The 27803-nt window shown below is 50.5% G+C and overlaps 2 protein-coding genes across 2 annotated transcripts in view; both read left to right on the top strand.

Moving 5' to 3' along the window:
- Positions 1–612: 612 nt before the first annotated feature.
- LOC135233697 (M-phase phosphoprotein 9-like) lies at positions 613–15628 on the top strand. The gene is made up of 22 exons (XM_064297497.1): positions 613–721; positions 1279–1619; positions 2037–2181; positions 2383–2472; positions 2576–2991; positions 3458–3667; positions 4752–4860; positions 5644–5763; positions 6703–7112; positions 7232–7387; positions 8519–8606; positions 8970–9218; positions 9866–9913; positions 10002–10066; positions 10151–10249; positions 10759–10881; positions 11099–11280; positions 11938–12061; positions 12261–12358; positions 12597–12784; positions 13899–13970; positions 14413–15628. The coding sequence occupies exons 2-22, from the start codon at positions 1357–1359 to the stop codon at positions 14512–14514; spliced, it is 3357 nt and encodes a 1118-aa protein (XP_064153567.1). The 5' UTR covers positions 613–721; positions 1279–1356; the 3' UTR covers positions 14515–15628.
- A 430-nt stretch (positions 15629–16058) lies between these two features.
- Positions 16059–27803, top strand: part of LOC135233695 (membrane-associated phosphatidylinositol transfer protein 2-like) — a 57113-nt gene continuing 45368 nt past the window's right edge. Inside the window, exons 1-2 of the mRNA XM_064297496.1 lie at positions 16059–16738; positions 27044–27090. The gene's annotated coding sequence lies outside the window, so the exon portion shown is untranslated. The remainder of the gene's footprint in view (positions 16739–27043; positions 27091–27803) is intronic.

Genomic DNA, 27803 nt, shown 5'->3' with positions numbered 1-27803 from the left:
GTGATTTGTAGCAAAACGTAATATTTGCTAAATGTAGCAAGCTTTCACATTAGCACGTTCAAATGCTGAAAAGCCAAAATTAATAAACTTTGGCAGTATACATTTGACAGATAATTTGTTTTTGTATTTTACCGAAACACCTGCTTTCTACGTATATGTGGACAGCTAGCTAGCTAAAACTTCATTCAAAAGCATGCGATTACACCTGCGAATAAATTGCCTTGTTCTCTTTAGCTAGCTAACGTTAACTAACTTGCTATATCGGTATCATGAATATCTTACAATTCAGACAGCACCAGACGAAATGTACTTTGTTAGCCGTTAGACGAAGTACATTCCAGCACAATGTCCCCAATGACATGAGAACCTGAGAAGCAGCTATTGCTAACGACCCAGCTCACTATGTAGCCAAATAGCTAGCCCTACATACTTCCTGTTGAACTCTCGTGGTCACGTGCCTCTGGTAGAGCAAAAAGGCCAATCGGAACGCCTGTTCTCCAAGTATTTGTGTTGTTTTTTCTGCACGAGCGTGTACTGTTCGAGCCAATCGCAAATCTCAAAAAAGAAACTAGAAGTTTATGAGAGGCTCATCCCTGCTCCTGGTTCTTACGCATCAGAACGCGTGCAGCCAATAGGAAACCGCGGAGCGTTATTCCCGATGATGGATGCTGAGGTGAAGCTGCAGCGGCACACGGTGCACCAATATGAGAGGAAACCAAGGGTAAGTTGAAGCTTAAAACGTCCACTTTGTCATGCCCCTGCGGGACAAGCAGTTTGGGTGGTAGTTTGTGAGCGGAGGTTCACGGCAGTTAACAGCGAAGATGTCAGCCCGCGCGCAGCCACAGTCTGCTCGTGCAGATTCTGCGGTCCAGACGAGCGCCGTTCTCACTCTGCGGCGCTATTTATATAACTGATTGGCACCACGTTGGCAAAATAAGGATGTGAGCGCATGTGCGTTTTTTGCCTGACAACACGAAACGTGTAGGTTGCATTGCGAACGTAGGCATGGACATTCAGTTTATTAACATACATGTTCGTTTTGGGATATGCGGCAGCTACCTGGCAAGCTACTGAATGCTATAATGCACTGCGAAAAAAAAACATTCCGGTTGGCTATGATTATCACTGTTTCAGAAATGTTTACAATAATCCTAGCTGCCATTAATGTTGTTGTTATTAAACTCGATATAGGTATGTCACATGATTTCAGAGGCCTAAGATGTGGTAAAAGGAACTGGATCCAAACCGCTCGTTCCGTCCTTCCTTCTGTCTCCTCAGTTTGCCGTGTTCAGTTAAGTTAGCCCACGTTGTTGCCTCTCCACATCAAATGGGTTCACGTGCCAAGGCCTCCTAAGGATGTCCACAGATGACAGCGTCTCTGAGGACGTTTCCACTTCCGCGGCTCTGAGCCACAACAATGCGGACGCTAGCGGCGGGAAAGAGAGCGAGGCTTCCGCCGTCTCCTCCGAGGACACGCTGTCAGGGCCGGCCGGTCCCGAGGAGGAGCAGGATCGGGTCCGATCCGTGCGGGCTCTACGGGGCTTCTTCCAGTCCGCCACCGGGTCGGTGACGGGCCGAAGCCCACCCACACCAGCAAGCGGCAGCCCCCAAAAGAGCAGGTACTTCCCGCAGCAGATTCTTTGGAGGCACCAAATACTCAGCTGCTCCGCTGCCTCCGTCCTCTCTGCTTCTTAGCTACAGGAGGCTTTCAGGTGGTAACAGGACTTTCTGTATGGCCACACAGAATGTCCTCTGTCACAGTGTTTCACCTGGTTGTGCCCCTTATTGACTTCTAAATAAGGAGGTGTGAGCGAGTACAATACTGTAGAAATAGGCGCTATGTTGTGTAAAGTAGAACCGGAAACCCCTCTTACCATCTGGAACCTCTTGCACTTAAGAACCAGAGAAGACTGAAGCAATGCAGGAGCTGGTTATCTGATGAGATCTGATAGAGTCTTTGGAAGGGGCACCATAGCGGGGTTGGCGGTTGAATTTAAACAGACTCTCTGTGCGGACCCATGTGCTGTGCCTTTCAGGAGCTTGTGTTTCGGTCCAGAAGAGTTCGGCTCAGGGAGGAGCTTGCCGTCCATCAACCCCAGCCCCCTGGAGACGCTGAGCGTCCTGGTGCAGGAGATTCGGAAGGGCGGGGAGACGGACCCGGAGCTGTGGAAGGACAGCGAGGTCACTCCGGGGGAGGGGGCAAGGCGGGGGGGGGGGGCATTGAGCATTTTACTGTGTAGAAGGTGGATTGCTGTAGGATCTAAAATTAGGAGGGAAAATAATATATTGTAGCCTGAGGTCTCTGAACGTTGAGGTTTGGTCGTGTCATGTGCCGTTTGTCAGTTTCAAAGCAACTTTATTTATTTTCTTGGTTGTGAACAGGGCAGATGGTTACATCTGTTTAAACTGGTGGAGAAGCAATATCAGGAGCAAATTCTTACTCAGCAGGAACAATACCAGTGCCAAATTCAGGTGAGCAGGTTCGATTGCCAAAATCAGAAAGGTGTAGTGGGCTGTAGTGATGTTGATGATCCCCCCCTTCCTTCACCCGCCCCCCCCCCCCATTCTATTTCAGCTCATACAGGATGAGATCAAAGCCTTAGTGCAGCTTCAGAACCGGCCAATCGCAACGCAGTCTGCCGACGATACACCCGCCCAGACGCCGGGTGATTCGCCGCTCTCAGACCCCGCCCCTTTGGCACCGTTGTCCTCGGCAACCGGCTCAGCCAATCCCCAGGAGTTCCACAGAGAGAGGGCGGGGCCAGCGGTGACTGGAAGCTGTCAGGAGCTCCCAGAGCTCAGCCTGTGCGGGGGCGAGGGAGGGTGCGGTGGGGGAGGGACGGATGAACAATGGCGGCTGCATCCCTTCCCACCTGTCCACAGCACAACAGCGCCCCCTCTGGCCGAGGAGAAACAAGCAGATCCGCAGCCTCCCTCTGGCTCTCTGCCCTCCCTTCCCTCTCTCCCTGCTGACCAATCAGAAACCAGCAGGCAAGTCTCTGGAATCTTCTACATACGCCCTCTTGTAAAAAGCCAGGTATAAATTGTGTATCCAAATATGGAGTAATTTTTGGATGGAGTTTCTCCACTTTTCCGTCATTTCCTTGGAAAAACAGTTCAATGCATGCAAAAGTAAGAATTACTTGCAGATTTAACTAATTAAATTGGATTTCCATTAAATATGTGTTCAAACAGAATGTAAGGGAAATTGATATCGTTATCCATAAATATCCATAAGATCTTTAGGTCAGTTGCCAGTTTTTCTACTCTAGCTCATAACACAGAGTAGTCTGCTAATGTAATGCAGGGCTCTGTAAATGCACTCTACCTGTGTGTTTCCCTGAGCGATGCTTTATACAGCCCTACCTGTGCATACAGCCCTACCTGTGCGTTTCCCCGAGCGATGCTTTATACAGCCCTACCTGTGCGTTTCCCTGAGCAATGCTGTCCATTTCAGCCGGCTGCTCACCACCTGGGCACAGAGGGAGAGGCGCAGGGGGAGGAGGCGCAGGTCGGCACGGGAACCGCGGGAGGAGGCCCTGGAGGAGAGGGCCTTTGAGGGGAGTGCTCAAGCAGACCGTCTGGAAAATGTAAGGCCTGTGTTTGTGTGGGATGCATTTGACAAAAAAAATCTCTCTCTCAAAATGCATCTTAATACGTGGCCAGTGTAGTGTAGTGGATAGGGAAGTGGGCTGTGTAACTTAAGAGGTTGCAGGTGTGATTCCCATGTGAGACACTGCCATTGTACGCTTGAGCAAAGGTGTTTAACCTTGTGGTGTGAAAGACTGTGGCTCCTGTGACGTCCTGGCTAAATATAGGTTACATAAAACAAAAATACCCTGAATTAATTCAGTGAAATATCCAGCTGTGTGTGTGTGTTGTATGTATTACGATGTAAAGCTTTTATAAGTTGCGCTGGGTCAGAGCATCTGCTGATTGGCTAAATCTGACCACTTCCTGTTTCCTGCCAATTTTAACCTGGTTCTCATGTTAATTATTTAGGTTTACACTAAAACATAAAAGTATACCGGTCCTGCCGCGCCGCTCGAATCTGACCTGTCAGCAGGAACACTAACTCCGGAGCTGTGCTGCGGGCCTCGTAGACTGTGATCGTATGTGATTACTGATTATTAAGCCTTGTGACCCTTTTAATCGTGCCTGGGGTCAGAGCATCTGCCCTGATTTGGGTAAATTCCGATCACGCTTATTTCCAACGTAACCAATCCCCGTGTCATGGTCGTAGGGTCCTTATCCAGCCAGTTTAAGGGTTACCTGGTCTCACTGTGGTCAGTCATTTTTGGACAGTCAGTTCCGGCTTGGCCAGTCCGGCCCTCTAGGCAGCAGTGTGACCCCCCTTGGATGTCTGATAGTATTAAATGATTACGAGAATTAAAATGACCTACAGAGAACTTTTGAAAATCAAGTATGAATGCATTAACAATAATTAAGTCTATTACATTCAAATTAATAATTAAAAAATGTAATCACTGCCTGAATGTAATATAAACATGAAGCAAGCCTGTGCTCGGCTCAGAGATTAGCGATGGATTCAGTTGATAGCGGCTGGTGATGGCCTGTGATGGACTGAAGACCTGTGCAGGATGTATTCCTGCCTCTCGCCCAGTGCATGCTGGGATAGGCTCCAGCGCCCCCGCGACCCTGACCAGGACTAAGCGGGTCAGATGATGGATGAATGGCTGGTGATGTAGACTGTGAGCTTATTGCTGTGCTAACATGCCATGCGACTGAAATGCAGGTCTCACCTTCTGGAGGTCAGAGGAGAAGGAGCTTTCCTGCCCGCGACTTGATACACTAGACCGCGGGACTTCTCGCTTTGTACAAGAAGCACCTGTGGACCTGGTACGTGTCATAATTCACACTCTAGACCCGGGTCAGTTATGTGGAATGATTCAGCCTCTTTAGACACCCGTCAAATTCCTACAAATGAAGAAGTTATTATTTAAAAAAAAAAAAAAAAAGACATATTATCATATCATAAATCATGACTGTATGTTTTCGAGAGTAAGAGGGCTGCGTTCAGGAGGATTTTCAAAATTTAGTGGCCTCTAAAAGACATAATGAAGTATTTCAAGCAGAAATTCGGCCCAGGTCTGGTCACACACACCACACACTATCACTGGAGTCCAGTATTTAATTCGGGTGAAGGATCAGACCTCCAGAGCTCTCCTGTCTGTGTGTGTAGTGTCCTCCAGGGGATCAGAGCTCTCCTGTCTGTGTGTGTAGTGTCCTCCAGGGGATCAGAGCTCTCCTGTCTGTGTGTGTGTGTGTGTGTGTGTGTCTGTGTGTGTGTGTGTGTGTGTGTCTGTGTGTGTAGTGTCCTCCAGGGGATCAGAGCTCTCCTGTCTGTGTGTGTGTGTGTGTGTAGTGTTCTCCAGAGGATCAGAGCTCTCCTGTCTGTGTGTGTGTGTGTGTGTGTGTGTAGTGTTCTCCAGAGCTCTCCTGTCTGTGTGTGTGTGTGTGTGTGTGTGTCTGTGTGTGTGTCTGTGTGTGTAGTGTTCTCCAGAGCTCTCCTGTCTGTGTGTGTAGTGTGTGTGTGTGTGTGTGTGTGTGTGTGTGTGTGTGTGTGTGTCTGTGTGTGTATTGTCCTCCAGAGGATCAGAGCTCTCCTGTCTGTGTGTGTAGTGTTCTCCAGAGCAGACCAGACTGTCGGTGCCACTGAGGGAGATCTACCGGAGAAGACAGAGAGAGACCAGGTCACATGACTGGAGTTCTTCCTTCAGCTCCAAAACCTCTCTGACTCAGGTACAGCTGAACTGACTTTACCTGTCCATTGATTGATTGATTGATTAATTGATGTTAATTGATCATCAGAAGTATTCAGGGTTACAGTGAAATCATAAAAGTTATTTCCCTAGTGGTCCCTCTTTTAGCAGACAGGCAGAAATGGCAGGAATACTTAACAGAACTTAAGACCTATCAGAATATGTTTTCATGTCCTGAAATATTAGACCGCAGAGTCTTCACAGTTCTGTGTGGGACGGATCTGAATTTAGCCTGAAGCCAAGTTCACATCAAAACTGTCAGAACAGACGAGACAAGACTTGCAAGTTCTAAAAAGTGAAAACAAATGTTTCCATAGCAACGAGTTATGAGTTGGTCCTGCGGATCCATCTTGTCTTTAACCGAGGAGTCCCGTCAGTTCACACCGAACACAATTTCCTCTGAAAATGTTCTAAAACCATCTCATCAGTTGATGACAATTTGGCCTGAACTGGTCCTTAAATTTGATTTACTCTGTCTGTACTGATTTACCCTTATGGCTAATTTACTGATATGTATTCAGAGGCAAACTTTGCTAAGCAGCTTTCAGACTTCAGGTCCTGCTTGATTCTTATTGCTGCTGGCTTCTGTGTTCTGTGCATGTTAACTCACAGGGTCACTTCAGGAAACGGATTGGAATTCCAATCACGATTTGAAAGTATTCCCATAATGTTCCATAGAGATTCTTCCAGTTAATTAAGGGAATGTCAGTACTTTTCCTGAGTGTACTGGACCCCCTTCCCTGCTGAGGGCTCAGGCGTGAGGGGTGCTGAGGGCTCAGGTGTGGGGGTGCTGAGGGCTCAGGTGTGGGGGTGCTGAGCTCAGGTGTGGGGGGTTCTGAGGGCTCAGGTGTGGTGGTTCTGAGAGCTCAGGTGTGGGGGTGCTGAGGGCTCAGGTGTGGGGGTTACCTGTCTGTTCCAGGTGGAGGTGCTGCACACAGCGGCTCAGGTGAGGCAGCCGAGACCCAGCTTCACCTCCCCCTTCCGCTTCAGCAGTCCGTCCTTCCCCACGCAGTCCCAGCCCAGCCCACCAGGGGGCGCCCCCGTCACCCAGGAATCTGCGCCAGAGGGCCCTGGCCCGTGTCACACAGACGGCAGCCTCAGGACTCTCCTCCACGGGACGTCCCACCCAGGCCTGGCCAGCATGGCAGTCGTGTCCCCTGCCACCTCCCCCACGGGGGGGAGGGGTGCGTGTGGGGGTGCCCACGGTACGCCTCACAGCCAGGAGGAAGCCGGCCACCTGAAACCCCCACCCCCACCCCGGGCGGACCCCTGGCTGCCCCCCTCCCTGCAGAAGAGCCCCTCCCTGGAGGACCCCGTGGTCCTGTCTCTGTGAGAGCTGTTTTTCTCTCATTCCTTTTTTATTTCCATTCATTCGTTTTTCTGTTAACACCCACATAGACAGCACTGATATCCCCCCCCCTCCCCGCCCCCCCTCTCCTCCCTCCCAGGGCCAGGCAGAGCGTGAGGGAGAAGAATTCCCGCCACATCGCGGATCTCCGCGCGTACTACGAGTCAGAGATCAGCGCGCTGAAGGAGCAGCTGAGACTGGCCAATCGGCCGCCCGGTTCTGAGGAGAAAGAGACCAATCAGATCCTGCGAGACAGGTGGAACGTTTAAACACATCTCAGAAAACTGCTAAACTGGCCATTATTGTGCACGACAGACCCTAGGTCAAATAACTTTAACTCTTTAAAAGCCATCCTGCAGAATCCCTTTCAGTGTTCAAGGATATGTAACTGATCATAATTATCTGAAAGAATATGAGTTTTGTTCTGGCCATTGGATAAAAATAGATGCATCTTTTAAAAGTAATCAGTAATCAACAAGAATTTGAGATCTAACAGGTTAAAGGATTTCAAATTAACGTCTTTGACTGGTCTGGCCCGTGCAACATGAGTTAAAAACACAAAGCCTTACAGTCTTTTCTGACCAAAATCCAGGATAGTTTTGAGTCATATTTACTTTTATACTTTGTCTGCATTATTAAACTCAATTATATGATGAAGGATGTCTCAATTGGTTCCAGGTGTGAAATGTCAGACTTAAGATGCTTCTAATCAATTCAAGCTCAGCAAAAGAAGATTAAAAGGGGATTTGATTGAAATCCATGGCGGGGATTAACAGAATAAACAGTACAGACTTGAGTTCTGTCAGCCGAACAGAACCGGTGGGAAGTGGGTAAAGGGAAATTTCCACACTCAAACCAGAAAGTCTTTTTTTCTCTTCAGCTAGATGTCTGTGTGTGGAGCAGCTCACTGGGTCATGCAGCAGAGGCAGGGACTGTTTGAGTGTTCAGGTCCGGGCTTGGTGCAGTGCTGGATGCTCTCTAGCCCAGCGCTGCTCAGCTCCTGCTCCAGCGGGCCGCAGTGTCTGCAGGTGTTCGCTGCAGCCATACGCTGCACCACCAGATTTTACCGATTATTTTACGCCCTTTGTTCTGGAAGTAAGCTCATTCGGGTGAGCGGTCCTGTAGCGGGTGGTTGGGGCAGGACCTGGAGCTGAGCCGCGCTGGTCTAGACTGTACGTAAGATCGCAAGCCAGGATAGACTTGAGTGGCAGTTTTTCCTCATTATTTTGTATTCCTTCATCCCAGTGACTCTTATTTCCAGTGACTCTCATTTCCAGTGACTCTCATTTCCAGTGACTCTCATTTCCAGTGACTCTCATTTCCAGGGACATTTGAGGTGGGCGGGATGTTGAGCCGACAGTTTGTTTTTCCTCCTCCTGATTGGCAGGTGTGAACACCTGGAGCGGAGCGTCGTGGAGACGAAATCCAGGGCCAGGGAGCTGGAGGAGCAGAACCTCCGTCTGGGCAGGCAGCTGGTGAACACCACCTCCTCCTTCTTTACAGTGAAGTGTGGAAAGTTTGATGGAACATAAAATGTAGACTTTTGGAAATGTGAATTTGGGGCTTTAAATAAATATCAGTAATGCGAGCGCTAAGGTCAGGGTGGGGGAGGGGGGGTGTGTGGGGGGGGTGTTTGGTGAGGAGTCAGTGATGAGTGACGGGGGGGTGTGTGGGGGGGGGTGTTTGGTGAGGAGTCAGTGATGAGTGATGGGGGGTGTGTGTGGGGGGTGTTTGGTGAGGAGTCAGTGATGAGTGATGGGGGGTGTGTGGGGGGGTGTTGGTGGAGGAGTCAGTGAGGAGTAACGGGGGGGTCATGTGTGGGGGGGCGTTCCTTTCAGTGTGAGTGGCAGGAGAGATACGACTCCGCCAGTGCCATGGTAACGGCCCTGCAGCAGCGGCTGGAGGCGGCCAATCGGAACAGGCGGGAGAAGGAGGAGGCAGCCAATCGGAGCGAGCGGGAGAAGGAGGAGGCAGGGGAACAGCTGAGGGGCAGGCTGAGTCAGCTGGAGGGGGCCTACCTGCAGGCCTACCGGCTCTCTGACCACCAGGACGCATACAGGAAGCAGGAGAACAGGGTGCTGCAGGACGTGAGTAGCGGCCATCTTGGGAAGCAGGAACTGTGGGAGGGGAACTTCCTGTGTGTCAGGGCTAGGAACCTGCGACACAGTCTCTGCAGACTCAGCAGATTTTCTGCTACCTGCTCCTCACACTGAAAATTCTGCTCCCTTTCCGCTGAAGTGCAAATTTACGGGGCATTTGTGAAGTACAAGAAGTACAGTGCTGTGAGCAGCCAATGTTTTTGTACAGCAGGACAGCTCAGAACCCTCCTGTTTCCCACACAGACCTCCTGTAGTTGAGAAGCAGGGCAGGAGGAGCACAGGAGCCGAGTATCTCGGAATACTACAGACCGTTTGAGTCCGGGGTTTTCCAAGGACCAAGATATCATTCATGTTTTAGTGCACCTGCGTCACATGACCGTCCTCACTCACCCATTAAAGGGGTGTGATGTGATCTGAGGTCACATCTGCTCCTGCGTACAACAGTTTCGTTTCTAAGTTTGGCTTCTAGTGTCAGTGAACGTGAAAGGTCATGTGAGTTTATCTAAATGCACACGCATCCTTTGCATAGCATGAATCCTCTTTCCTGTACATTTATTTTAACCCTGTGCTACGATGTTTTTTTAACCCTTTTATGTGTTCCCTGGGCAGTGACTAGTTTGTTTTTCCTGTTGCAGCTGCTTGCAGACTATGAAACGCTGGAAAAAGACCACGGGAGAGTGAAGGTACGACACTGACCGTCTGCCTTCGTTAAACACTTCATTATGACCCTTACCTGCAGAATACTTACCTGCGTTATTTTTGTCTTAACAGGACAAATTAGTTTCAACGGAAGACAAGCTGTTTGATGCCATCGCACAGATATCGGAGCTGAAGAGGTGATTGTTCGGCTTTTTTTCATGCCATTTGGCCATTGCCAAGTTGGCTACCTGAGGTCCTGACGTCCCCTCTCTGCTCTCCAGGGTCGTCTCCAAGCTGGAGTCGCAGGTGAAGCAGCTGGAGCACGAGAACCTGAGATCACGTCACCTGCCCCACAGCCACTCGCAGCCCTCCGGAGCCGGGTACGAGAACCCACACACCTGGCCAAACACACCTGTACGAATGTGGGTGATCACCTGCATATTCACACCGTTTTTTGAACCAGCTTACTACAGCAAGTGCAGCTGTGTATGTTTGCTTCAGACTAAGACCAAGACTGCAGTCGCTCCAGAAATCAAACTGCAGTAAAACTCCTCAGCAATCCGTGTAGGTTATCGACTGTTTTAAATGTCTGTAGCACTGTCTATGAATGATCCTTCATAGAAGCTGTGTAACTCCATCATAAGCAGTTCACAACGCCTTCATAAGTACTGCGTAGTCAAGCATAAAGATTAAAAATATTTAAAATAATTATTTGACTCAGGTCTGCCTTTAATGTTTTTTTTAGTTTTTTTCGGTGAATTGCTTCCCCAGAGAGTCGGTTTTCTACACAAGCTATCGATGTGCACTGATCATGTGACTTTCCATGGACTGACTGCTGCCATCTTGTTTCCTTTAATGACTGCGGCCATCTTGTTTCCTGTAACGGCAGCCTGTACCACCACCCAGACCTGCTCCTGTCTCCCAGTAGGAGTCAGGCAGACCTGGAGACCAGCTCCAGGAAGTGGACAGACCCTGGGCAGCCCCTTGACCAAACTGCAGTCAACACAACCAGGTACACCGGGGCGACACTGTGGTGTAGTGGTTAGGGATCTGGGCTTGCAGCTCAGAGAGGTTGCAGGTTTGACTCTCAGGTGGGGCACAGCTATTGTACACTTGACCCAGGTGCTTAATAATAATAAATATATATATTATGTTAAATAATACAATTGAATTGTGCGGCTCTGAGGTAACCCTTCCAACCGATCCCCTTACCCCCCCCCTCCCCCCAGGCATTACTCCTCCCCAGAGAAGGAGGAGATTTGGGGGGGTCCCGTGCCGGACGAACTCCCCAGGAGGGAAACCCCCCTGGCTCCGCTGATGAAAGCTTTGATTGTGACGGAGGAGAAGAGATCCACAGAGGGCGGGGCCCTCCACAGGCCGGCCCCCCAGGGCCCCTGCTCCAGCCACAGCGGTAACCGGCCCTCTGGCACTCCCTTGTGGTGACTCGTATAATAGTTAATACATCGCCGACTGATATATAAACATATAGCTAATCTCTCTGTGAAATATTTCCCATTTGATGTTGGCATTTTAAAAACGTTTAGCCGCTGATAGTCACAGATGACCACTTTACCGTACAGCAAATGCATTTTTCTTCTTCGTGGCTGATACAGTGGGCTGAATTAGCCTTATTGACTTGTGTGCCTTTCACTACGTCTGTACTGTTTAATTGATGTTCAATTATTATTGACCTATAATGGATGGTCAACATTTATCGTCAAAGTCAAAAGTACGTAGCATCTACTTTAAACAAGTCTACTGATCGAGCAGTTTTATGGAGGGGGGGGGGGGATGGTTAAAGGTAATGAAAATGAACCATTGTCCCACTGTGTTTGCCACCGTAAGTGTTACCACTCTGGTGTGAAAGAGAAAGTTCTAGAAGCAGTGATCTCCTTCGTCACGGAATGTACAGTCGATCGATTGCTCTCCTGGTGGATCTCCAGGATCTGCCTGTCGGTGATAGTCTGTCGGTAATTTAGGTTAATCTTTTGTTTTATCAGCTGTCTGTGTGCTTTTATTTTTGGAGAGGAGGATTGTTAGTGTATTTTGTGCTTTGTTTTGTCGCTAGCAGCCAGGAGAGACAAGCTGATGGCTCCGCCCCCTGATAAGTCCAGCCCTAAGCGCTGCCCGTCAGAGAACTTCTCCACCGCCTTCGGCCCCGCCCCTTCCTGGCGACGCCACAGCCACAGCTGGTAACCTTTGACCCCCTGGTGACCTCTCACCGACCTTTACCCCAGTAGCCAGCATTCACACTCACCAGAACGGGAGTGGGGGTGGGGGATTTACATTTCAATTTTGTTTGTTCAGGAAATGTATTTCTTAATTCAGTTCATTAATTTTAAATCTCCTCGTATAATACTGAGGGCATTTTTTTAATCCACCCGTTTTAAGGTCTGACGTGCGATTGGATCAAAGGGGTCTGATGTCATCCTCACCATCTCACAGTTCTAATGCCAAAAAGAGGCTCCAGTGTTCAGGGGAACCAGAAGGTAAAGTAGGGCTTAACGTCTGGGAATTAAAATACAGTGTTATAAATTGTTACACAACATCAGCAGTAAGATAACTGGTGTGCAGTTTTAAGGTAGAACTGGGGGTGCAGAGGAGGTTTTACAGAAACACTGTATTTACGTATTTTGTTCAGTTTTTAACTTACATCTGGCATGATGCTTTATGACTCCGATGAAAGTTTGACTTGCATTAATGCGTCTCACACTGATGTCCATGCAGCCAATCACCAGCCTAGCAATGGCAAAGGGGGAGTGGCCAGTGGTGAAGACCCAATAGAGCAGGGGGCTGAGGGGAACGAGGCGGGACCGCCACGCCCGTCTGCCGCGCCCCTGTCCTATCAGGACCGCCTGCAGGCCCTGCCGGACACAGAGCGGCTCTTCGACCAGCTGACCCTGGAGAAGCAGCAGGTGGGTCTGGGCCCCGCCTGGGGTGGTGCAGCGGGTGGGTCTGGGCTCCGCCTGGGGTGGTGCAGCGGGTGGGTCTGGGCCCTGGCTGGGGTGGTGCAGCAGGTGGGTCTGGGCCCCTGGGGGTGGTGCAGCGGGTGGGTCTGGGCTCTGCCTGGGGAGCTCCGTGTCTGGTGAACCTGAAGCGTGTTCTCAGAGGAGGGCGTGTGCTCCTCCCCGCTCTGTCGACAGGCGGGGTCATAATGACGAGCGCGTGAAATTAAGCGTTCCAGTTTGGGAAGAAATGGCGGTTTTTAAAAAAAGAAAGCCGGTCTGTACCCCGCACTGAAAGCGGGACACAGCTGGTGCCCCAGGTCCCAGAGAGGTGTCCTTTTACCACACTACAGGGGAAACAGAACGGAGCTGTAAAAGCTCTGTTTCAGCAGGGATCACAGCATCGGGAACAAAACCTCCTGTGGCAGAGGTTGCAGGTCCTGTGTCATCGGAGCAGGTGACACACAAAATGAGTATGAAAGAGACAGACAGCACTGCTGGGTTGATGTGAGAGTGTGAAAGAGACAGAGACAGGCTGCTGGGTTAAGGTGAGAGTGTGAAAGAGACAGAGACAGCGCTGCTGGGTTGATGTGAGAGTGTGAAAGAGACAGAGACAGGCTGCTGGGTTAAGGTGAGAGTGTGTAAGAGACAGAGACAGGCTGCTGGGTTAAGGTGAGAGTGTGAAAGAGACAGAGACAGGCTGCTGGGTTAAGGTGAGAGTGTGTAAGAGACAGAGACAGCGCTGCTGGGTTGATGTGAGAGTGTGAAAGAGACAGAGACAGGCTGCTGGGTTAAGGTGAGAGTGTGTAAGAGACAGAGACAGCGCTGCTGGGTTGATGTGAGAGTGTGAAAGAGACAGAGACAGGCTGCTGGGTTAAGGTGAGAGTGTGAAAGAGACAGACAGCGCTGCTGGGTTGATGTGAGAGTGAAAGAGACAGAGACAGCGCTGCTGGGTTGATGTGAGAGTGTGAAAGAGACAGACAGCGCTGCTGGGTTGATGTGAGAGTGTGAAAGAGACAGAGACAGCGCTGCTGGGTTAAGGCGCTGCTGGGTTAAGGCTGTGTCTGTTTCTCGCTCCTGGCAGATCGAAGCCGCTCTGAGCCGCATCCCAAACACGGCCGGGGGCAGGATCACCCTGCAGGCCAAGATCGAGGAGGTGAGAGCACTGAGCACTGAGCACACTGAGATTACTGAGCACTCAACAAGCTGAGCACTGGGCACTGAGCACTGAGCACACTGAGATTACTGAGCACTCAACAAGCTGAGCACTGGGCACTGAGCACTGAGCACACTGAGATTACTGAGCACACTGAGCACTGAGCACACTCAACACACTGTGCACTGAGCACACTCAACACATGCGTTTAACAGCGGGGGGGGAGGGACATTCTGAGCATCCCTGAACCCACAGGTCTAATGTATTTCATGCAGCTGGGCAAGTGCTCATAAACAGCCTCTGCTATAGCTGTGCTGCCCCAAGAACAAGAAGAATGACACGTACTGCACACATTTAGCAAGACTGTGTACTCTTGGTTCAGTCATTTTAATTCAGGGAATATTTTCCAAATGATTCCTCCCTCCCCCCCCCCCCCCTTCAGGAGGCCTTGGAAGCAAGATTGGAAAGTGTCAATCGGGAACTGGGGTCTATCCGCATGACCCTGAAGAAGTTCCATGTTCTACGTTCTTCTACCAACATTTAGAACTCTCTTTGTGCTGCTTAGAATTAGGAATGTCACCTTTTCTGCTTACAGGAATACATATTTCTACCGTGTGTAAATCTCTGGCAAAAACCCTCTGCATAGTAACCATGTTATACATGTCCAGAGTATTTCTACCTTTGTTATTTTATGGTATTTTTTATAGGATTTATTACAGAAAGTAGAAGGAAATCACAAAGTGTTTTTAAAGTATATATTTTCATAAATGTACAGATTTGTATGATCTTTACTCTTGTAGACACAAGAAGACATGAGTATTGAGTATTATATACTGTAAGATTGACTTACCATTTTCAGGTAAATTATGAAGATTTTATACCTGCTGATCAACATAAATGAGCAATATTGGAGTTCAAGCAGAGTAATTTGCGCTGTTGTGTTCATTATGAAAGGAAACGATAAACCGTCTTCCATTTTAACAGATTTTTTATTATTTATCCTGAATTATTTATAATTATTGGCCAAAACACACACATTTATATTTATTTATATTTATTTTCTTACTTGTTTTGTTTTTTAAAATGTAAACATATGTCAACTCATTCAGCTCAGATTTTTAGATAGAAATTTTCTGGAAAATGTACAGATCTGGGGTTTACTAGAACAGACTCTCAAATGGTGCCAGACATAAAATATCCTGCAGTATCCTGTGTGTCAGTTGCTTTAGTGTATCTAAAGAAGAAAGGAAACCGTGTGGTCGCATTATAATGAGCACAGTGTGAAATATGCCCTTGACATTTACCTGCATCTCAAACATTCCACTTGACCTGGTTAGCAAAAAAACAACTTTAATGGTTCCTTCCCCCTGCAAATGTGAATCACAATACCTGACGCAACAGAACCACAGCTCTCTGTTTACACTCCGTCTCCTACTGGTGGCTGAAAGTAGATCATGATGGTACATCACTGTTTAAAAACCCTCATCTTCTCTTCTCTTGTTATTGTTAATTCGGTGGCAGTTGGCACATTTGGCACTGCAGTGCATATGAAAATGTCTAATACAAGTCACTTTAAAAATGCCTTTCCACGTTGAAAATGTTTAATACATGTCACTTTAAAATGCCTCTCCACATTAAAAACAAATGTTAACTGAAAATGAGTCATCTGTTTGTTTATTGAATATCTTAACACTCCACCCCCCCCTCCCAATAAAAAAAATACAATGCAACCAAACTCATGAGGACTGGTTTTAGTGTTGAAGGAAGAAGGTACTGCTGTCATATCTTAATTATTCACAGGTGGTGTGTAATCTTTATGCAAATGTATTTGACACGCACTCTGACGGGATGGGATGGTTCGACCAAGTTTAGAAATACGGTTTTGTAACAATTAAAGCCTGTTTTTTTTTTGTTTGTTTTTACCGTCACCGTTAGCTGATGCAGTGCAAGATTCATTCAATGATTGTTGAATACGGAAATAGAATGCGTACGGAAACAGTGCTGGGCATTTTGGTCTGCATTTTCAAACTGTGACCAATAGACGGCGCTGTCCGACCAGAACCGTGAGGGGTAAAGCCAGAGAAGAACATCTAGAGCATGATGTCTCGCAATGTCGTACGCACAGTGGGCATGGCTTGCGAGGCAACTAGCGAGCTAACTTCGTTTTTAGGATAACGAGAACCCTCCCACCACCGTCGTACGCCGTGCCACCAAACTGAGAGCCAGAAGACGAAAGAAACTGCGGTCTCCGGCAGGTCTGCGTCGTACAAGAGCAGCATTTCAGACCGGGGAACAATCTATGTGGACCTGAACCTTATTCTGCAACAGTACAGAACGGCGATAGTCTAGCAAGTCAAGGACGTAGCTAGCAGAACTGCGCTATTGCACAAGTTGATAACTCGCTGCTTTGGACCAGTTATGTAGAAATTCTCTTAGGGCTTTCATGTATTTCGCGTAAAGGCGAAAAGTCAGATGTATCGCGTCCAGACCTTCATCGGTTTATAGACTAGCCAGAATTCACCTCCTGGCGCGTGTTTCTCATGAAACGTACAGCAACTGTGAAACGGCACCGAAACGACGGAACGGGAATCTGGACACGATTTGTAATCTGTGATATTTACATTTGTACGTGAATGCCGTTGCTGGTTTGCCAATCTGGCGATGCACGGTAACGTTCCGTCCTAAAACCTTCGCACAGCGATAGCAGAGGATTACAGGAAGATTGCGACGAAAAGACGAAACGAGGTGCAGATGAACTTTGATTTGCGGTGAGTACAAGTTTCTGGTGAATATCCTGTATACACCGGGCTGTGTTGGATAACGTTATGTGATGAATATCGTAATCCGCTATGACCATGCTGCGATGTTGCTAGGAAACTGACTTGATGTAGCTACCCAACTCCGGGTTTACTCAGGGTCAATAAAAGCGCGATTCCTTTAATAATAAAAACAGGCAATTCCATGCCTTCTGTCAGTTGTCCGTTTTTAAATTGAACTGGACCCAAATGAATAGATTCTGCTCCGTGTTGTCAAACCTCATATCGCTACAGTTACAGTCGTGCGTATAGTTTGTAACGGCAGTGGACGTATTCGTGTTTATTTTGTTGCGGTCTACCAAACCCGACGCTGACATGGTCGTATCTGTCTGGTTTATTGGATTGCAGTTAATGCAGGCTTATCCTGTTTAGGTACGTATGTCGTGTCACCACCGCTGTCGTCGGAAGGCGACTGCATTAATGCGCAGTTGCGTTATTTGTGGCACAGTAAGTTCAGAGGTTATGGAACTGTATTTTAGCCAAATTCCTGCGCCCGAGCTGAATTCCCGTTCGTGCACGTTTTCATAGAGCCATTACAGTCTAATTAGCGCCGGGGATTAGGAGTTCGCCCGGTCCTGGGCAGTTAGTGAATAACAGAGTCAGGAGGGCTAATGACGTCTGGGTGAAAACAGAGTGAAGTTAAACTGTGCCGGTATTGATGGTAGTGCTTTTATGTTTTACATGAATATAACCTTTGTACAATAGGCGTCGCTCATTTTTGTGGTGTTCTATGTTTTACTTTCTCTTAGATAAAGGACAAGACATATGTGTGTTTTGTATATGACATAAAGACCTTTGTTGTACTTTATAAATATTAGTAAATTATAGATGCCTCTCATTCAGAATGTTATTGTGCAGCGTGGTATTTTGCTGGCATATTCAATAGCGCTGGATTTGTAGCAGGGTGCATTGTGTACTGTAATTTGTTTACGCTTTTTGCTGTAAGGTTTGCACGCCAGGCTGGACTCTCCTTTGTTCGGCCCCGGCTGTTATTTACATATTCAGAGAACAGTAGTTCAGTCTGTGAGGTTTTCATTGGAGCTACACCTGCGCATTTACGAAATGAGGAAAAACGCTTTGGGGATGGAAAGCGAACAGGCAGCGGGGTGTCAGCCATTCGTCACTGTGTCCCTATTAAACTTGTAGATTTGAGCTCCTCACTTTGGCCACAGGTAGCCTAGTTTGCGGTGCACTGCATGTGTGTGTATTTATGTGCATGCGTGTGTGTGTGTGTGTGTACCCATGTGTGCGTGTGAGTGTGTGTGTGCATGTGTGTGTGTGTGTGTGCGTGAGTGTGCATGTGTGTGTGTGAGAGAGAGTGTGTGAGTGTATGTGTGAGTGTGTGTGTGTGTGTGTACCCATGTGTTTGTGTGTGAGTGTGTGTGTGTGTGTGAGTGTGCATGTGTGTGTGTGAGCCAGTTGTGTGTGAGTGTGTGTGTGGTGTGAGTGTGTGTGTTGTGTTGTGTGTGAGTTTGGTGTGTGGTGAGTGTGCATGTGTGTGTGTGGGAGAGGTGTGTGTGTGTGTGTGTGAGTGTGCATGTGTATATGTGTGTGTGTGGTGTGCATGTGTGTGTGTGAGGGTGTGTGTGTGATGTGTGATGTGTGTGTGTGTGGTAAGTGTTGTGTGTGTGGTGTGTGTGTGTGTGTGTGGTATGGTTTGTGTGAGTGTGTGTGTGTGTGTACCCATGTGTTTGTGTGTGAGTGTGTGTGTGTGTGTGAGTGTGCATGTGTGTGTGTGAGAGAGAGTGTGTGTGTGTGTGCGTGAGTGTGCATGTGTATGTGTGTGAGAGAAGGAGTGTGTGTGTGTATGTGTGTGTGTGTGAGTGTGAGAGAGAGTGTGTGTGTGTGCGTGAGTGTGCATGTGTATGTGTGTGAGAGAAGGAGTGTATGTGTGGCTGTACCTTCACCTGTTCCCTGCACCTAATCAAAAGGCCTGACCTCCTCCAGCCTTCCCAGAAGCTTCATTACCAGCCTGCTCTGTCCCTCGGAGAGAGAGAGAGAGAGAGAGAGAGAGAGGGAGAGGGGGAGAGAGAGAGAGCCGGTAATGAACCTGGGGACTGCCTAACAGGTTGGCAGTATTGTGCCCACAGGAGCTGCTGCTTATTCCTGGGGAGTTTGTGCAGGAGCTGTGAAGGGTTTGTGTAAGGGTTGTGTAGGGGCTGTGTAGGGTTTTTGCAAGGGTTGTGTAGGGGTTGTGTGTTGGGTTTGTGTCGGGTTGTGTAGGGGTTGTGTGTTGGGTTTGTGTCGGGTTGTGTAGGGTTGTGTAGGGTTGTGTAGAGGTTGTCATATCCTCTGCGGGCCTTCTGGTTGTCAGGGTGAATCTCCGCTGAATCTGCAGCCTTTGGAGTGAATGCAAAACCTGCAGCCGGGGAACCCTGGAGAGCTGCCGGGTCGGCTGGATTCTGTCCTCCCCCCAAAATCAGCCCCGCTGCGCACCCCAGCCACCGGGCGAAGTGTTCAGGCTCTGAACCGCGTAATTAATCGCTTTTACTGATTAATTAAGCGCAGAGTAACGGGCGAAGCGGGCGGCCCCAGCGTCTCCCCGGGCCCCGGGTTTGCAGGCCCCCGTGCGCAGGCGTGAATACCGAGTGGGCGGAGTTTTACAGGGACCCGCAAGGAAGAGAGGAAACGCAGCCCTGCTGAAATACCGTTCTGTGGTGCTGCACTGAGGCGTGAGACAGCACACGCTGCTTCTGGGCTAACAGCTTATATGCATAGCACTTCATAAGCCCTGCGTGGTGCTACTAGAAGGGAGATTACCATAGCCTGGACGAGCAGGGGGGTGGAGGATGTGGTCAGGTATGCAGGTATGCAGGTATCCTGATGTTGTGCAGGAGGAATCTGCAGGACCGTGATGTCGATGTCATGTGCTCCTTGAGGTCCTTGAGGTCCAGCTGGTCGTCCAGGACCGCCCCCAGAGGAGTGAGAGGCGGCCCCTGTAGCGCCATCGACAGTGATGGAGAGCTCCCATGGTAGGGAGGTCTTGTGTGGGATGAAGAGCAGCTCAGTCTTGTCAAGGTTGAGATGTCATCCAGGCAGGCAGATATTCTCTCATTAGTCTGTGTGGGTGTGTGTGTGTGTGTGTTTGTGTGATAGTGTGTGTATTTGTATGTATGTCTACATGTGCGACTGTGTATGTGTGCGAGTATGTGAGTGTGAGTATGTGTGTGTGTTTGTGTGTGTGTGTGTGTGTGTGTGTGTGTGTGGTTGTGCAGGGATAGTGGAGAAAGATGAAGAAGGAAAACTGGCCTTCGTCCGATTGTCCCCAGAATGATTAAGTTTGGCTTCATTAATCCTGTTAGGAAGGAGTCACAGTATTGATCTCCCCTCTGGTTAAAGTCTGTCGTGTGACTCAGGTCAGCCTGTGTCATGTGACGATGGATGATGGTGTATCGGGTAAAGCAGCCAGCCTGCTGACCAGCTCACCGCCACCCCCCCCTCCCGTTAACCGCTCGTGTTGGGGGTGGGGGGTAGTTCCCTCAGTCTCAAGGGAATTACTGGGTGTTACCCCGGGGGGGGCTGGAACCCCGGGTGTTACCCCGGGGGGGGGGGGGGGGGGGGCTGGAACCCCGGGTAAACCCCTGGCCCTGGCTGCGCGCGGTGATGAGGGCCTTTTTATTTATAGCCATAAGCGGCGGGATTACCGCCTTCCAGAAGCGGGGGCCGCTTGGCGGGTGAGCTCCGCGCGGAGCTCTCTCTGCAGCTGGCTGTCCTCCTCAGCCGAAGCGGACACTCAGATCCTGCGTCAGGCAAACGGCCTGTTTTTAAACACACTTTCTGTGCTGTGTGTGCAGGAGCCTGCTGCTGGTGGGGGGTGGGATATGAGTGTTATTTTCACAGTCAACATACGCCTGCTGGTGCTGAGGGTGGCATTAGAGGGGTGTGAGGTGGGAGGGGGAGAGGGTGGGGGTGTGGCGGGGGGTATGAGGGGGGTGTCCTGGCTTCAGTGGTCTTACAGTTGCAGAGCAGGTGGGAAGAAGCCCTTAATTAGGGCTGAGGGTCTTTCCCTCGCCCCAGCGTACCCAGTTCCCTCAGTCCAGAGAGAGAGATTTAAAGATTTTTAAAGAAGTTAAAGAAGAATCTCCTCCGAGCCGGACGTCACTCTGCAGAATGTCTCCTCACCTCTGCTTTCGCCTGCAGCGGCCGAACGTGATTTCTGCTTTGTTTGGTTTCCTTTCTTCCCCTTGCCTCCCTGACCCCGCCCAATATTCAGGCGGTAGGGAAAGGTCACATATCACGGGCGGGACACCCCCCCCTCCCCCCGCACCCATGCGGAGATTTGCGATGCCTTCCTCTTGGCCCTCAGTGTGTTTACTCCTGCGCTGCGGCACTCGGGCCAGGAGCTATGCCTGCTGGGATACACGCCAGCCGTTTCTCTGGAGCAGCACGCAGCCTGTTTATGTGAGCGCCCTGGCCTGGCTGAGGTCTTGTGTTTTTAGTTTGGCTGAAACCGCCGCTCAGCTGATTCGCTCTCCAGTCATCCTCCATCTTAACCAGGGGAAGGGGTTCGTTCAGACGGAGTCTCTCTACACACTCAGGTGACCTGACGGAGTCTCTCCCACCTGGCAGTGGTGCAAAGCCTGCGCTCACTTGACAGGCCGTACATCCTGGTCCTTTCAGTGATAACCGGATGCTCTACAATAACGGATTGCATTTAGGCCCTGTCATGTCCCTCCTTTTGGGGCAGATAGCAGGGTCCTGTCTTCAGCACGTCTGTTATCTCCTTCCTGTCTGAGCCGTCGTGTCGCTGCTTTGCACCTTCATCATCGTCGCGGAGAGGAAGAGGAGTGTCGCACGGCGGCCTTTTCTGTCTCCTCAGGCGCGTCTCCGCTGGGCGCTTCTGTCAGCCTTTAGTGGTGGCGACCTTGCGCCATTTTAAGGCCTGTTAGCCTTTACAGGCCTCCTCTTACTCCCATAATGCCCTGCATTCTGAAGACTGCTTCGCCATCATATGATATACAAAATGACAGAATTTTCTGTGTTAGCTAGCGCTCTACAGTGAGAGTGTTAGCGTAGCTGCTTTACCCAACACTGTACAATTAGAGCATTAGCACAGCTGTGTTAGCTAGCGCTCTACAGTAAAGGTGTTAGCGTAGCTGCTTTATTACTCTATTAGGGCATTAGCACAGCTGTGTTAGCGTGCGCTTTACAGTGAGAGTGTTAGCGTAGCTACTTTACCCAACACTGTGATCACACTGGCGTCATGCTCAGGTTGGCTTCTGGCTCTCAGGTGGGGGGTCAGATGGAGGGTGGTGGTGTATTCTGCCTGGGGAGGGAACTGGAAACCAAGAGAGTGCTTTCTTTCTGACGTGCAGTCCACAAACCCAGCACGGCTACCAGCCAGAGTCTCTCTCTCTCTCTCATTCTGTCATTCTCTCTCTTTCTCCCTCTCTCTCCCTCATTCTGTCATTCTCTCTCTTTCTCCCTCTCTCTCTCTCATTCTCTGTCATTCTCTCTCTTTCTCCCTCTCTCTCTCTCATCCTCTGTCATTCTCTCTTTTTCTCCCTCTCTCTCTCTCATCCTCTGTCTCCGTCTCTGTCGTATGTAAGCCCATTTTCCTTCCTCCGCTGAGCTGCCTGTGCTGCGTTTGGCTGCTCACTGATTTAACACAGACCTCAGGCACCCCCCCCCCCCCACCACTCTTAAAATGACAAACAGGAAGGCACTCAGAAACATGCCAGAGCCCACTTTCGCTTTTTCCACTTGTCTGAATGTTTTTCTTCTTCTCGTTTTCCCCGCTGTCAAGAAGAAACACCTTTTTTTTTTTGCTGCTCCTCTGTTAGCAACAACTTTTTTTTTTCTCGTTTGCCATCGTAACGGCTGTTTGGGGGGGGGGGGGGGGGGGTTGGATACGAAGTGTCGGACTCGCCGAGCGACAGCCGGCTGCTCGCGCTTCCTGTCGGGTGTCAGAAGATGCTTTGCTTTGATGTTCCGTGTGAACAGCGGTGACGGTTGGGGCCGCGGGCGCCCTGAGCCGCGCGGGGTTATCCGACTCCGCTGTCGCGCGCAGACGCTGCCGTGACGATACGCGCGGCCCCTGCCACCGGCGCGGCGAGCGGCGCTTCCCCTCCGTCGCAGAGCGGAGCGGCGAGGCCGACGGCGGGGGAACCGGCCCCAGACGCTCACGCAGAGCACGGCTTTGTGCCGGGCTGGACTCACGTTTTTCTTTTTCCGTAGGGCGTGAATTTCGCCAAACTCGTAATCTGGTCGATTACACAGTTAAGTTGCCTCAAGTGAACCCTTGGGGCCAAACGGGTTGCTGGTTTTGAGGTGAACTCTGCAGGATGATGAATAACTCCAGCTCAGTTCTGAGCGCTGTGGAGCACAGGAAAGCTCTCATTTATTAACGTGCTGATAGAGGCTGATGTGCCTGGCAGACTGGCTGTGGAGTGGAGTATCTTGGGATTTTGGCCAGGACATCTCGGAGCTTGCCGTAAGAGGGAGAGGGAGTTTGGGAGTGAAACCGCAGATCCTGTGGATCATGGCTTAGACACACAGAGAGGCGTTAGTATATTATTGAATTTTGCGTGCCTGTGAGCGAGCGTTTCAAGCTCACATGAGTTGGTGCATGTGTTTTTGGGACCGCGCAGATGCTTCCAGTTCAGTCAGCAGGGCTCCCCCTGGAGGCTGGAGGCGGTAGAGCAGGGAGTAGCAAATCTTCTGCTTGCTAACAAAGCACGGCTTGTGTATATCTCTCTCTCTCTCTCTCTCTCTCCCCTTCTCTCTCACTCTCTCTCTCCCCTTCTCTCTCACTCTCTCTCTCTCTCCTGAGCCCTGCTGTAAGGCCGTGCCTATGACTCATGGGAAATGGTGTAGAGTGACAGCACAGCTTCCTGTCCCATTAGCCACTTCCTGCTCTGTCCAGTGACAGCTGCTGACGGGCAGCTTCTCCGCTGCTCGAAAGACCTCTTTGTGCCAGCGCAGTTTGGGCACCGCGGGCGGGACGGTTACCTGGTTACCCTTTGAAAGGCTCAGGTAGCTCCATCTCATCCTGAAGAGACGCCAAGGAGGGGAGTTTTCGGTTCACTTTTCACGCATCCTTTTGGCAGTTGAGAAGCTATATATATAAGATTCATGATTCATGACGTAGAGCCAGCGCTGCGTCTCCGGCCTGCAGACGCTGACTGTGCTGGACCGCCTCACAGCTCCTGAGAACACACCGGCCGTCTACGCTGCGGCCAAATCTGGCACGATTCCGCCTTCATCAAATAACGAGCGGCCAGAATAACCCCCCCCAGGAGCACGGCCTGGGCCACCAGCCTCTCCACAGTTAAACCCACAGGGGGACTCTTCTTCCCAAAACGGTGTGCTTGACTTGAACAGAAAAAAAACCCAAGCTGTCAGCCTGATGTAGCCGAGGCGGGGAGATGGAGGGGAGCGGGGCTCGAAAATGGCCTTTTATGGCTGAGCAGGAGGCCGCTGCTGCTGCCCTCCCCCCCCCCCACACCCCTGCCCACCCCCCCCACCCCGCGCCGTCACCTCAAACACACTCCCTGAGTATGGCACCCCCCCCCCCCCCCCCCCGCCTCGGGATACACTCCCAGAGAAGTGTCCCAAATGAGAGGGTGGTAAGAAGGCTGGCTTTGCTCAGGGCTTTTATTTTTGTCATCGCCCCCTCCATCTCTCCCTCTCTCTCCTTTCCTCTCCCTCTCTTCTCTTTTTTTTTCCCTCTCCTCTCCATCTCTCCCCCTCTCCTCTCCCTCTCTTCTCCTTATTTTTTTTCCCTCTCCTCTCCATCTCTCTCCCTCTCCTCCCTCTCTCTTTCTCTGTCTTCCCTTGTCTCCCCCCTGTCTTCTCTGTTTGTCAGTGAAGTGTGGGCTAATGTGATGAGTATTAAGTGGACACACACACACAGTTATGCCATGCAAACACACACACGTTTGCACACACACACTTGCACACATGCAGCTAATATAATTGGTTCATTGGTTAATGTTCCAGTCTGTCACAGTGCCTACTTATTACACTTCTGATGGTTGATTCTGATTTTTATATGAAGCTGTGATAGAGTGTTGAGTGCTGGGGTTTTAACACAGTTGTGCAGTCTTACTCCTCAAACAGCTGATGTCCGCTGGCTGGATCTGCTAACCACTGTGACTCAGCTGTGTTGGCTGGTTTGCTGTAGCACCAGGGCTGTGTATGTGACACAGCTGTGTTGGCTGGTTTGCTGTAGCACCAGGACTGTGTGTGTGACACAGCTGTGTTGGCTGGTTTGCTGTAGCACCAGGGCTGTGTATGTGACTCAGCTGTGTTTGCTGTTACTGTAGCACCAGGGTGTTGTTTTGACTCGCTGTGTTGGCTGGCTGGGTTTAGCACCAGGGCGTCTGTACTCACAGCTGTGTTGCTGGTGGCTGTGCACCAGCTGTGTGGACTCAGCTGTGTTTGGCTGGTTTGCTGTAGCACCAGGCTGTGTTGTGACTCAGCTGTGTTGGCTGGTTTGCTGTAGCACCAGGGCTGTGTATTGGACTCAGCTGTGTTGGCTGGTTTGCTGTAGCACCAGGGCTGTGTGTGTGACTCAGCTGTGTTGGCTGGTTTGCTGTAGCGCCAGGGCTGTGTGTGTGACTCAGCTGTGTTGGCTGGTTTGCTGTAGCACCAGGGCTGTGTGTGTGACTCAGCTGTGTTGGCTGGTTTGCTGTAGCACCAGGGCTGTGTGTGTGACTCAGCTGTGTTGGCTGTTACTGTAGCACCAGGGCTGTGTGTGTGACTCAGCTGTGTTGGCTGGTTTGCTGTAGCACCAGGGCTGTGTGTGTGACACAGCTGTGTTGGCTGGTTTGCTGTAGCACCAGGCTGTGTTGTGGACTACAGCTGTGTTGGCTGGTTTGCTGTAGCCCCGGGCTGTGTGTGTGACTCAGCTGTGTTGGCTGGTTTGCTGTAGCACCAGGGCTGTGTATGTGACCAGCTGTGTTGGCTGGTTTGCTGTAGCACCAGGGCTGTGTGTGTGACTCAGCTGTGTTGGCTGTTTGCTGTAGCCCAGGGTGTGTGTGACCAGCTGTGTTGGCTGGTTTGCTGTAGCACCAGGGCTGTGTATGTGACACAGCTGTGTTGGCTGGTTTGCTGTAGCACCAGGGCTGTGTGTGTGACTCAGCTGTGTTGGCTGTTACTGTAGCGCCAGGGCTGTGTGTGACACAGCTGTGTTGGCTGGTTTGCTGTAGCACCAGGGCTGTGTATGTGACTCAGCTGTGTTGGCTGGTTTGCTGTAGCACCAGGGCTGTGTATGTGACTCAGCTGTGTTGGCTGGTTTGCTGTAGCCCAGGGCTGTGTGTGTGACTCAGCTGTGTTGGCTGGTTTGCTGTAGCCCAGGGCTGTGTGTGTGACTCAGCTGTGTTGGCTGGTTTGCTGTAGCACCAGGGCTGTGTGTGTGACTCAGCTGTGTTGGCTGTTACTGTAGCACCAGGGCTGTGTATGTGACTCAGCTGTGTTGGCTGTTACTGTAGCACCAGGGCTGTGTGTGTGACTCAGCTGTGTTGGCTGGTTTGCTGTAGCACCAGGGCTGTGTGTGTGACACAGCTGTGTTGGCTGGTTTGCTGTAGCGCCAGGGCTGTGTATGTGACTCAGCTGTGTTGGCTGTTACTGTAGCACCAGGGCTGTGTGTGTGACTCAGCTGTGTTGGCTGGTTTGCTGTAGCACCAGGGCTGTGTGTGTGACTCAGCTGTGTTGGCTGGTTTGCTGTAGCACCAGGGCTGTGTGTGTGACTCAGCTGTGTTGGCTGGTTTGCTGTAGCACCAGGGCTGTGTGTGTGACTCAGCTGTGTTGGCTGGTTTGCTGTAGCACCAGGGCTGTGTGTGTGACTCAGCTGTGTTGGCTGGTTTGCTGTTACTGTAGCGGGTCCCTCCATTTAAAAACGATTTAGAAGTGTGACCCAGTTCAGCTGGATCCAGCTCCGCCCCGTTTCTGGGACAGCGTTCCGTAGTCCCCCCTTCCCCCCCCCGTCTGCACAGCCTAAAGCCCTCAGAGCTGACTGGCCTGGGGTCCCCCTTCACCCCCCCACACCTCCCCAGAGTAAAGACAGGTTTTGGGGTACGATGCTGGTTGTCGGTTGGTTGGCGATCCATGTGTCCAGTACTGAGTGACATTCCTAGATGTCAGAGGAAAGTAAGGGACCCCCCCCGGTGGTGGGATTCCCACTAAAAAAAACAACATATAGACACATGACACGTAGCACATGAAATGGACACACAGGCGAGGTGCAGCATCTCTTTGTACTGAAGGCCCTGCTGTGTCCCTCGTGTTAAAGGTCGTGTTTCTCTTCTTTTTCAGGCTCTAGATGTTTCCGTTCCAGAAGTCGTGTTTGGCCGCAGCACAGAGTGAGTACGCTCTACGCTCATGGTTTTGTTTTGTTTCCAGACGAAGTTTAGTCTCTCCCGCGAAAATCACATTTGTGCAATGACAGAGCATGCAGCCAGGTTCCACACCCCCAGCCACCCCTCAGTTCTAAGGCGCGGTCGAGGGGGCAGGGGGGAGGGGCGTCGGGAGAGCATTTCCAGACTAAGGAAAACCCGTAACCAAAAACAGTTGGGTGCTGTGATGGAAATAGTCGTGCGCAGACTTGGCGTGTGTCACATGACACCCGTCGGCCACTGGCCTTATTTCCTGGTGGGAGGCTGGGTGTCGTCGGGACGGGGGAGGGGGGCAGGGGAGGACGGGGGGTGTAGGGGGGTGCCCATACGGGGGGTTATTTCAGATGATCCTGGCCCTGCTAGCCAAAGATAATGTCTTCCGCCTATTTATTTATAACATACATCTAGCTGGTTTTTATTGTTGTATTTTTTGATTTAGACCTATCAGAATCAGTGACGCAGCCAGGGAGGGCTGCCCTCGGGTCAAAGGTCGCCTGGCTGCTTTCCTGGGCTATTTAATGTTCCTTCATGTTTATAATGCGTTTCTAAGTGGCTTATTTTTAGTCTTACCAGGAGCCAGCCGAGCTGTACGGGCTGCGGGTCGCAGGTTCGTTAGCTGACGGTGACCCTGGGACTGCAATGCCACTCATTTTTCCAGTGCTGCTTAGGGAAGGTGTGAA

Source organism: Anguilla rostrata, chromosome 10, assembly GCF_018555375.3.
Source record: "Anguilla rostrata isolate EN2019 chromosome 10, ASM1855537v3, whole genome shotgun sequence".
Lineage (NCBI taxonomy): Eukaryota > Metazoa > Chordata > Actinopteri > Anguilliformes > Anguillidae > Anguilla > Anguilla rostrata.
Note: the sequence above shows the minus strand (reverse complement) of the source record. Positions and strands in the feature narration are given on the sequence as shown.